The 12,772-nt window shown below is 45.0% G+C and overlaps 1 protein-coding gene across 1 annotated transcript in view; it reads right to left on the bottom strand.

The window, feature by feature from the left end:
• LOC139424298 (protein sidekick-1-like) overlaps positions 1 to 11,053 on the bottom strand; it is a 382,190-nt gene extending 371,137 nt beyond the window's left edge. Inside the window, exon 1 of the mRNA XM_071175994.1 lies at positions 10,939 to 11,053. Within this exon, the coding sequence (XP_071032095.1) occupies positions 10,939 to 11,029 (91 nt within the window). The 5' untranslated portion in view covers positions 11,030 to 11,053. The remainder of the gene's footprint in view (positions 1 to 10,938) is intronic.
• Positions 11,054 to 12,772: the final 1,719 nt, after the last annotated feature.

Here is a 12,772-nt window from a genome sequence, read left to right as displayed (position 1 = left end):
GTCCCTGGCGGCGTAGTGTGTTACTGATGGTAGGCTTTGTTACTTTGGACCCAGCTCTCTGCAGGTCATTCACTAGGTCCCCCCGTGTGGTTCTGAGATTTTTGCTCACCGTTCTTGTGATCATTTTGACCCCACGGGAGATTATCGAGGGAGATTATCAGTGGTCTTGCATGTCTTCCATTTCCTAATAATTGCTCCCACAGTTGATTTCTTCAAACCAAGCTGCTTACCTATTGCAGATTCAGTCTTCCCAGCCTGGTGCAGGTCTACAATTTTGTTTCTGGTGTCCTTTGACAGCTCTTTGGTCTTGGCCATAGTGGAGTTTGGAGTGTGACTGTTTGAGGTTGTGGACAGGTGTCTTTTATACTGATAACAAGTTCAAACAGGTGCCATTAATACAGGTAACGAGTGGAGGACAGAGGAGCGTCTTAAATAAGAAGTTACAGGTCTGTGAGAGCCTGAAATCTTGCTTGTTTGTAGGTGACCAAGTACTTATTTTCCACTGTAATTTGCAAATAAATTCATTAAAATTCCTACAACGTGATTTTCTGGATTTTTTCCCCTCATTTTGTCTGTCATAGTTTAAGTGTACCTATGATGAACATTACAGGCCTCTCTCATCTTTTAAGTGGGAGAACTTGCACAATTGGTGGCTGACTAAATACTTTTTTGCCCCACTGTACATACATACACAGTCTTCGATCAGACACACATATATATATATAATAGAACAGGCCATTCTACTTGACTGGCCGACAACAATGGACCACTAAGCCCCTGTGTGTGTGTGTGTGTGAGTGTGTGTGTGTGTGTGGTGTGTGTGTGGTGTGTGTGTGTGTGTGTGTGTGACAATAGAACCTAGACAAAGCAGACCCAAAGGCCTTCAGTAGCTGAATGACTCAACCCAACCAATCAAACATACTGCACTGAGACTGACCCTGTAGAGAGAGAGGGGGGGGGGGTGTCAATGTCTCATCAGCTCTGATTTCAAAGCTCTCTGAACATTCTCTCTCTCTTCCTCTCCCTCTCTTCATCATTCTCACTCTGTATCTACACAGACCTGGTTTCCACGTCAACGATTACTGTTGTGGAATGAAGGGGAGCCAGGTGCAGTACTCTTTCTCTCCCTTTCTCCACACACACCACTTCACACACACACACACACACACACACACACACACACACACACACACACACACACACCACTTCACTTCACACACACACACACACACACCACTTCACACACACACACACACACACACACACACCACTTCACACCACTTCACACACACACACACCACTTCACACACACACCACTTCACACACGCCACACACACACACACCACTTCACATGGACACACACACACCATTTCGCATGGACACACACACACCTCTTCACATGGACACACACACACACCATTTCACATGGACACACACACACCTCTTCACACATAAATGATTGATGATTGGCTGAGATAAATACATTTATGACGAAAAGATTGGGGGGGCTGTTTTGTCAGACTTCAGTGTGGCTTTTGACATTATTGATCATCGTCTGCTGCTGGAAAAATGTGTTGTGGCTTTACACCCCCTGCTATATTGTGGATAAAGAGCTACCTGTCTAACAGAACACAGAGGGTGTTCTAGAATGGAAGCCTATCCAACATAATCCAGGTAGAATCAGGAATTCCCCAGGGCAGCTGTCTAGGCACCTTACTTTTTTCAATCTTTACTTATGACATGCTACTGGCTTTGAGTAAAGCCAGTGTGTCTATGTATGAGGATGACTCAACACTGTACATGTCAGCTACTACAGCGACTGAAATGACTACAAAATAGCCTCCAATACCCTACTCAATAAATTGGATGCAGTCCATCACAGTGCCACCAAAGCCCCATATACTACCCACCACTGCGACCTGTATGCTCTCGTTGGCTGGCCCTCGCTTCATACTCGTCGCCAAACCCACTGGCTCCAGGTCATCTACAAGACCCTGCTAGGTAAAGTCTCCCTTTATCTCAGCCTGCTGGTTACCATAGCAGCACCCACCTGTAGCACGCTCTCCAGCAGGTTTATCTCTCTGGTCACCCCCAATACCAATTCTTCCTTTGGCCGCCTCTCCTTCCAGTTCTCTGCTGCCAATGACTGGAACAAACTATAAAAATAGTTTCAACTGGAAACTCTTATCTCCCTCACTAGCTTTAAGCACCACCTGTCAGAGCAGCTCACAGATTACTGCACCTGTACATAGCCCATCTATAATTTAGCCCAAACAACTACCTCTCCCCCTACAGTATTTATTTATTTATTCATTTTTGCTCCTTTGCACCCCATTATTTCTATCTCTACTTTGCACATTCTTCCACTGCAAATCTACCATTCAAGTGTTTTACTTGCTATATTGTATTTATTTACTTCGCCACCATGGCCTTTTTTTGCATTTTACCTTCCTGTTGCGACTCTAGGGGCAGTATTTTCATTTTTGGGAAAAAAAAAACATTCCTGTTTTAAACGGGATATTTTGTCAGGACAAGATGCTAGAATATGCATATAATTGACAGCTTTGGATAGAAAACACTCTTAACGTTTCCAAAACTGTAAAGATATTGTCTGTGAGTATAACAGAACTGATGTTGCAGGCGAAAGCCTGAGAAAAATCCAATCCGGAAGTGCCCCAGGTTTTGAAAGCGCTGCATTCCAATGAGTCCCTATTGAGCTGTGAATGTGCTATGAACCCGCTTACGCTTTCTACGTATTCTACGTATTCCCCAAGGTGTCTACAGCATTGTGACATAGTTTTACGCATTTCTGTTGAAGAATAGCCGTATGGGGGCACATTGCGTAAGTGGTCACATGGTGGCTCCGAGAGAGATTCTCGCGTAAAGTGCAGAGGTAGCCATTACTCCAATCGGTCCTACTGAAAAACGAATTGTCCCGACGGATATATTATCAAATAGATATTTGAAAAACACCTTGAGGATTGATTATAAACAACGTTTGCCATGTTTCTGTCGATATTATGGAGCTAATTTTGAATATTTTTTGCCGTTTTCGTGACTGCAATTTCCGGGCGATTTCTCAGCCAAACGTGAAGAACAAACGGAGCTATTTCGCCTACAAAAATAATATTTGGGGAAAAAATGATCTTTGGCTATCTACCTGTGAGTCTCGTGATTGAAAACATCCGAAGTTCATCAAAGGTAAACAATTTAATTTGATTGCTTTTCTGATTTTCGTGACCAAGTTACCTGCTGCTAGCAAGGCATAATGCTATGCTAGTCTATGATAAACTTACACAAATGCTTGTCTAGCTTTGGCTGTAAAGCATATTTTGAAAATCTGAGATGACAGGGTGATTAACAAAAGGCTAAGCTGTGTTCCAATATATTTCACTTGTGATTTTCATGAATAGGAAGATTTTCTAGGAAGATTTATATCCGTTGCGTTATGCTAATTAGTGTCAGGCGATGATTACACTCCCGGACCCGGGATGGGGAGTCACAAGAAGTTTTAACTCACCTCATTTGCTCACATTGTATATAGACTTATTTTTCTACTGTATTATTGACTGTATGTTTGTTTTACTCCATGTGTAACTCTGTGTTGTTGTATGTGTCGAGCTGCTTTGCTTTATCTTGGCCAGGTTGCAATTGTAAATGAGAACTTGTTCTCAACTTGCCTACCTGGTTAAATAAAGGTGAAAAAAATCAAATCAGAAATACATTTAGGAGTGTTGTGAAGTAAAAGTAAAATGTGTCTAATAATTATTGGAGGACCAAAAAAAGCCAATACCGATTAATCGGCCGATTTTTATATATACATTTGTAATAATGAAAATTACAACAATACTGAATTAACACTTTTATTTTAACTTAATATAATACATTAATAAAAATCAATTTATTCTCAAATAAATAATGAAACATGTTCAATTTGGTTTAAATAATGCAAAAACAAAGTGTTGGAGAAGAAAGTAAAAGTGCAATATGTGCCATGTAAGAAAGCTAACGTTTAAGTGCCTTGCTCAGAACATGAGAACATATGAAAGCTGGTGGTTCCTTTTAATATGAGTCTTCAATATTCCCAGTTAAGAAGTTTTAGGTTGTAGTTATTATAGGAATTATAGGACTATTTCTCTCTATACCATTTGTACTTCATATACATTTGACTATTGGATGCTCTTATAGGCACTATAGTATTGCCAGCCTAATCTCGGGAGTCGATAGGAGTCAATCTCAGCATTGCTAAGAGCTGTTGGCAAACGCAGTAAAGTGCTGTTTGAATGAATTCTTACGAGCCTGCTGCTGCCTACCACCACTCAGTCAGACTGCTCTATCAAATATCAAATCATAGACTTAATTATAATATAATAAACACACAGAAATACGAGCCTTAGGTCATTAATATGGTCAAATCCGGAAACTATCATTTCGAAAACAAAATGTTTATTCTTTCAGTGAAATACAGAACCGTTCCGTATTTTATCGAACAGGTGGCAACCCTAAGTATAAATATTGCTGTTACGTTGCACAACCTTCAATGTTATGTCATAATTATTTTAAATTCTGGCAAATTAATTACGGTCTTTGGCATCAATCAGGAGTCTGGTCTGTTCTAGAACTAAGTCATCAATCAGAAGACTGGTCTGTTCTAGAACTAAGTCATCAATCAGAAGACTGGTCTGTTCTAGAACTAAGTCATCTATCAGGAGTCTGGTCTGTTCTAGAACTAAGTCATCAATCAGAAGACTGGTCTGTTCTAGAAGTAAGTCATCAATCAGAAGACTGGTCTGTTCTAGAAGTAATTCATCAATCAGAAGTCTGGTCTGTTCTAGAACTAAGTCATCAATCAGAAGACTGGTCTGTTCTAGAACTAAGTCATCAATCAGAAGACTGGTCTGTTCTAGAACTAAGTCATCAATCAGAAGACTGGTCTGTTCTAGAAGTAAGTCATCAATCAGAAGACTGGTCTGTTCTAGAAGTAAGTCATCAATCAGAAGACTGGTCTGTTCTAGAACTAAGTCATCAATCAGAAGACTGGTCTGTTCTAGAACTAAGTCATCAATCAGAAGACTGGTCTGTTCTAGAAGTAAGTCATCAATCAGAAGACTGGTCTGTTCTAGAACTAAGTCATCTATCAGGAGTCTGGTCTGTTCTAGAAGTAAGTCATCAATCAGAAGACTGGTCTGTTCTAGAAGTAAGTCATCATTCAGAAGACTGGTCTGTTCTAGAACTAAGTCATCAATCAGAAGACTGGTCTGTTCTAGAACTAAGTCATCAATCAGAAGACTGGTCTGTTCTAGAACTAAGTCATCAATCAGAAGACTGGTCTGTTCTAGAACTAAGTCATCAATCAGAAGACTGGTCTGTTCTAGAACTAAGTCATCAATCAGAAGACTGGTCTGTTCTAGAACTAAGTCATCAATCAGAAGACTGGTCTGTTCTAGAACTAAGTCATCAATCAGAAGACTGGTCTGTTCTAGAACTAAGTCATCTATGCTCCACTTTTTGAATTACTTTTTGACCTGATAAAGACCAAGTTTGATGATGACTGACTGATCGACTGGCCGATTGACTGGCTGACTTGCCGACTAGCTGACTGGCTGACTGACTGTAGACTACAGCAGAGAGGAGAGGATTGTAAACCTCCTGACTGACTGACTGACTGTAGACTGCAGCAGAGAGGAGAGAGAGTCTCTCCAGCTCTCAAATGAAAGATGGATGTGCTTTATTAAATCTCCTGCCAGAATCCACATCGCCTCGTATAAACGGACACATTTATGAGGCAGGGAGGAGGGTGACGGGAGAAGGGTGAGGAGAGAGGGGGGAGGAGGGGGAGAGAGAGGATGGGGAGGACGAGGGTGAGGGGAGGAGGGTAAGGGTGAGGAGAGGAGGGTGAGGAGGGGAGGAGGGGTGACACATTGATTGTCCGTGGAGAAAAAGGGATCAACATCATAATAAAAGTTAGATGAAAGGAAAGAGGAGAGGAAGGGGTCAACTCTGCTCAACGCCAGACCAATTTACGGGTTTCGATTGGACGGCTGGCGTAACTGATCGGATCAATACCCACCCCTCCAGGATCACGCTCCCCCCTGGGCTTGGCTGGCACAGGACGGTGGCACACACTCACACTCTCACACAGACACACGCAGCCAGGACAGGACAGGACAGAACAGGACAGGACAGAACAGGACAGGGAGATGAGCTGAGGAGGACAGTGGTTTTTAACAGACCTTGACAGGACAGGTGTCCTAGTGTTACCATTGATTGAACTGCAGGTGCTGCTCTGTGACAGACAAATCAACACTATTGCATTCCTCTGCTCCACACACACACACACACACACACACACACACACACACACACACACACACACACACACACACACACACACACACACACACACACACACACACACACACACACACACACACACACACACACACACACACACACACACAGACAAACACACCAACAAGCTCTCACAGTCTCATGTCACAATTAGAAGTTCATCCATGTTTCTCGAACATCAAATTTGGAAGTGTTTAAGGTTCAGTTCAGGTATTCACTCTGAATGGTTAAGGTGAGTCATTAACTCTGAATGGTTAAGGTGAGTCATTAACTCTGAATGGTTAAGGTGAGTCATTAACTCTGAATGGTTAAGGTGAGTCATTAACTCTGAATGGTTAAGGTGAGTCATTAACTCTGAATGGTTAAGGTGAGTCATTAACTCTGAATGGTTAAGGTGAGTCATTAACTCTGAATGGTTAAGGTTAGTCATTACACACACACACACACACACACAGACTGTCTCTCTCTCTCACACACACACACACACACACACACACACACACACACACACACACACACACACACACACACACACACACACACACACACACACACACACACACACACACACACACACACACACACACACACACACACACACACACACACACACACACACACATACACACACACACAGACTGTCTCTATCTCACACACATACACAGACTCTCAAACACACACACACAGACTCTCAAACACACACACACAGACTCTCTCTCTCTCACACACATACACAGACTCTCAAACACACACACACAGACTCTCAAACACACACACACAGACTCTCAAACACACACACACACAGTACACTCACACACAGACTCACATAGACAAACTCACATACTCATAACATTCACACAAACACTACACACACACTACACTCACACACACCAAACACACACAGACGTAAGCACAGAAACAGACACACAACGTGCACGGACACACACGCTGTCACGGGTGGACCATTCATCTAGACAGCTGGTGTCAGATCACTGTAAAATGGTTTGAATATAACTAGAGGGGTGTTTTAATTCATACCACAGCGAGGGAGGGAGGGAGGGAGGGAGGGAGGGAGGGAGGGAGGGAGGGAGGGAGGGAGGGAGGGAGGGAGGGAGGGAGGGAGGGAGGGTGTGTGTGTGTGTGTGTGTGTGTGTGTGTGTTGAAGGGAAACACAGTAAGCAGGTCATTGACTGAGTAGGGGATTATCGATGTTTTGGGACTGTATACACACAACACCCCCCTCCCTGTAGACACACACACACACTGACACACACACACACACACTGACAGACAGGCGGTCGATCCACTCATTACCATAAACAACAACAGCATTAACATAGACACACACACTCACCTTACACCACCTCACCACTCTCTCACATATATTTCTAGTAGAAGCCAATCACGACACTGCACAAAACGCTCCCCATTCCAACCAGCACTGAAACTCCATACTGCAGATTTGTCCAACTCATTTCCATAACCTGACCCTGTGTGTGTGTGTGTGTGTGTGTGTGTGTGTGTGTGTGTGTGTGTGTGTGTGTGTGTGTGTGTGTGTGTGTGTGTGTGTGTGTGTGTGTGTGTGTGTGCGCTTACAGCAGTAGTAGTATTAATGGTCTGAATACAGAACAGCATATCAATCTGAACAACTAGAACAACAGCAACATATGATGGCTGTACTCCTCTATAGAGGTCTATAGAGACCCTGCTAGTCCAGATTAGTCTACAGACTGAACTCAGCCCAGAGGAGAGGCTTTAATCTTACCTTCTATACACTACACATCTATAACCGTACCTTGGCCATTCTATATACTACACATCTATAACCTTGGCCATTCTATATACTAGTAACCTAGCAGGTAGCCTAGCGATTAGAGGGTTGGGTCAGTAACCGAAAGGTCGCTGGTATGAATCCCTGAGCAGACTACATGAAAAATATGTGCGCCAACGTGCCCTTGAGCAAGGTACTTCAACCCTAATAGCTCCTGTAAGTCTCTCTGGATAAGAGTGTCTGCTAAATGACCAAAACGTAAATGTGCGACACATCTTTAATCTTTACTTAGGCTGCTACTATTATGGATGGACTGGTGTCTACATTACATCCTCTCCATACAGCCTAGAGGCTGATATACGGACTACACCAACCCACAGCAGGCAGTCTGCAGGCTGATATACAGACTACACCCACCCACAGCAGGCAGTCTGCAGGCTGATATACAGACTACACCCACCCACAGCAGGCAGTCTGCAGGCTGATATACAGACTACACCTACCCACAGCAGGCAGTCTGCAGGCTGATATACAGACTACACCGACCAACAGCAGACAGTCTGCAGGCTGATATACAGACTACACCGACCCACAGCAGACAGTCTGCAGGCTGATATACAGACTACACCCACCCACAGCAGGCAGTCTGCAGGCTGATATACAGACTACACCCACCCACAGCAGGCAGTCTGCAGGCTGATATACAGACTACACCGACCCACAGCAGACAGTCTGCAGGCTGATATACAGACTACACCCACCCACAGCAGGCAGTCTGCAGGCTGATATACAGACTACCAACACCGACCCACAGCAGGCAGTCTGCAGGCTGATATACAGACTACCTACACCGACCCACAGGAGGCAGTCTGCAGGCTGATATACAGACTACACCCACCCACAACAGACAGTCTGCAGGCTGATATACAGACTACACCGACCCACAGCAGACAGTCTGCAGGCTGATACACAGACTACACCCACCCAGAGCAGGCAGTCTGCAGGCTGATATACAGACTTCACCGACCCACAGCAGACAGTCTGCAGGCTGATATACAGACTACACCGACCCACAGCAGACAGTCTGCAGGCTGATATACAGACTATACCAACCCACAGCAGACAGTCTGCAGGCTGATATATAGACTACCTACACCGACCCACAGCAGACAGTCTGCAGGCTGATATACAGACTACACCGACCCACAGCAGACAGTCTGCAGGCTGATACACAGACTACACCCACCCAGAGCAGGCAGTCTGCAGGCTGATATACAGACTTCACCGACCCACAGCAGACAGTCTGCAGGCTGATATACAGACTACACCGACCCACAGCAGACAGTCTGCAGGCTGATATACAGACTATACCAACCCACAGCAGACAGTCTGCAGGCTGATATATAGACTACCTACACCGACCCACAGCAGACAGTCTGCAGGCTGATATACAGACTACCAACACCGACCCACTGCAGACAGTCAGCAGGCTGATATACAGACTACACCGACCCACAGCAGACAGTCTGCAGGCTGATATACAGACTACACCGACCCACAGCAGGCAGTCTGCAGGCTTGTAATTCAGTATCTTATGGCTATTCAACACGTGGATGTAAATCAATCACTATTAGAAATAGAGTCATGTCCAAACAGATTCAGATTCATATTCAGATTCATATTCAGATTTACATTCAGATTCCAAATCAGATTCATATTCAGATTTACATTCAGATTCAAATTCATATTCAGATTCATATTTATAATGAGATTCATATTCATATTCATATTCAGAAAACTTGAATGTCCTCAAAGAGACAACTCATCTTGCAGCAGTAATAAAACATACACCATCTAAAAAGGTAGAATAAATAGCAGAGGATATCTACAAGGCAATAGGCAGGAGAAGAAGTGCTGTTTCATAGCGTAAGTGTTCAGTCCAATTTGTCCAACGTTTGTTTAAAGTTGCAGAATTTAATTGGGAATAAAAGAGTCTTTGGCCCTTTTTTATTTGAACCTTAGTCTGGACCCGTGTCCAGGTGGGAGGAGATGGATCAGACACAGCAACACGTAGAACATTATTAAGGATGCACCCGTGTCCAGGGGGAGGAGATGGACCCGTGTCCAGGGGGGAGGAGATGGATCAGACACAGCAACACGTAGAACATTATTAAGGATGGAATCATGTCTACACATACAGGAGGAGTGAACCACGACCGTGACAGACAACATCACTGACACCAGACCAGGAGAAGAACATCACTGATACCAGACCAGGAGAAGAACATCACTGATACCAGACCAGGAGAAGAACATCACTGATACCAGACCAGGAGAAGAACATCACTGACACCAGACCAGGAGAAGAACATCACTGACACCAGACCAGGAGAAGAACATCACTGACACCAGACCAGGAGAAGAACATTATTGACACCAGACCAGGAGAAGAACATCACTGACACCAGACCAGGAGAAGAACATCACTGATACCAGACCAGGAGAAGAACATCACTGATAGCAGACCAGGAGAAGAACATCACTGACACCAGACCAGGAGAAGAACATCACTGACACCAGACCAGGAGAAGAACATCACTGACATCACTGACACCAGACCAGGAGAAGAACATCACTGACACCAGACCAGGAGAAGAACATCACTGATACCAGACCAGGAGAGGTGAGAAGAACATCACTGATACCAACCAGGAGAAGAACATCACTGACACCAGACCAGGAGAAGAACATCACTGATACCAGATCAGGAGAGGTGAGAAGAGGAGATGAGTAGAAGTATCATAAACAGCTCTTACCTTGTGCATTCAACATGTTTATCCAGCCGCTGAGGAGGAGCAGGAAGAGAGACCACCAGCTCCAGCTGAAGCTCCACAGTCCCAGCTTCATCCCTCTCTGTGTTAGGCCGCGGGTCGCCCCGGGCAGCATCGTGATCCATGTTGCCCCGGGCGGAACAGCTCCCACGGTGGCGCGACCCTTGCGCGTAATACCATTAGAATGGAGAGCCTTCATATTAGAGAGGTGATCCACGGGGAATCCACGGATGGGTTTGGTCGGGTTAATGCAAGTAGTCTCCGGTTGTGTTTTGATGTTGTTGGAGCCTCTTCCGGTGCGCTGAGCACGAGGGAAACGGAGAGGAGGAGAAAGGAGAGAAATGTGAGATGAAGGGCTTCCACTTGCTCCACAGTGCGTCACCGTCACCGGCTTCCCCCTGGAGGACTGGCCGGCTAACAGGCGCTCTGGGGTGGGGTGTCTCCTCCCCGTGGGTCGCTGAATCAGAGTCCCTCCCACCGTCCCCCGTGACAATTCCCTCGCGTCCCGTTGTGCCCGGGCTGATCAACAACTCAACCAGTGACACGAACAGCTCCTTCCCGGTCCTGGCAGCTTGGCCTCTCGGTTTGCCTTTAATAAAGTCCCTCACCCTCGCCTCTCCGGGGCTCGGTAGGTTTCTGTCTCCTGCGATATCTCATGTTCATTACCAGTGATCCCGCAGGAGCAGAATTAATACATCCGAGAGAGAGAGAGAGAGAGAGTGGGATTTGGATTGATCCGATTATATCAGCAAGTCGGGCTCCGGCCCCGATAAATCCCTGCTTGTTGTGATGTCTTCAGCGGGGATTTGTCCAGCAGATCATGTGGGTGTTTAGACGGAATTAATGGCGGTCAATAAAGCGCATAAATGATCCATTCGGGCTTATTGTGGTGATTACGGAGAAAAAAATCAATTTGTTAACCATTTACTATCGATCCAGGCGAATTCACCAGTTAGTCTGTTTACTGGCTCCAGAACCGAGTCCAAGTTTGTTATGAAGTAGCACTTTGGGCTTCAGAAAACCTGTAGTTAAATATTCAGGTTAACTATGAATTAACCATTCAAGCGGGGTAAAAATGTAGCGGAAACTCTCCACCTCTCTCTCCGGTCCGCTTGCCGCTCGTCTCCGGTTACAACGCGGACAGGAACCAGCCAACAGGTTAAACAACCAGACACACACCTTCCGTTAGTTTACATTCAATCCCGAATTTCTACCAACTAAACCAGGCGAAACGGAGCAGTTCAGTTGTGAGTAGGCTTGTCAGTCCGTATAAAGACAAACCCAAAACACACCGCGTTGAGCGGAGGACAGGGACGACACACCGCGACACCGTTTTTACATCTAAAACAAGACGACGAGACAGCTGGAAATGTTCCGATAAAACGACACAGTGTCTTCGCTTCTTCCTAAAAACAACCTTACAATATATATATATATATATATATATAACAAATCGTTTTTTTGTTCAGGGTTTTATATCCAGAAAAGTTACTTTGAACAACAAGTAGAAAAGCGACGGTTGGAGAGCGGGCGTCTCGCGCTCCTTTCAGAACATCTCGAGCGGCGCGGAGAGCGCGAACAGAACACCTGCCTCGGTCCGCTAGACGGGAACCGGAACACGGTCTTTTCAACTGAAATACCTAAACAGGAAAGAACGGAATTTTACACAAGAAAAAAAATAGACTTTCTCGAATGGTAAGAGTCCATTTTTCTCCCCGGTATAGATCCTCCGGTAGTCTGCGGCCAGGTCTCTTCTCAGGCTGAAAACAGACTCAACTAAAAGTTCCATTCACAAGCCGTCTGCCCCGCTCAGATCAAC

Source organism: Oncorhynchus clarkii, chromosome 13 (assembly GCF_045791955.1).
Source record: "Oncorhynchus clarkii lewisi isolate Uvic-CL-2024 chromosome 13, UVic_Ocla_1.0, whole genome shotgun sequence".
Lineage (NCBI taxonomy): Eukaryota > Metazoa > Chordata > Actinopteri > Salmoniformes > Salmonidae > Oncorhynchus > Oncorhynchus clarkii.
The sequence above is the reverse complement of the archived record's forward strand: the minus strand, read 5'-3'. Positions and strand labels throughout refer to the sequence as shown.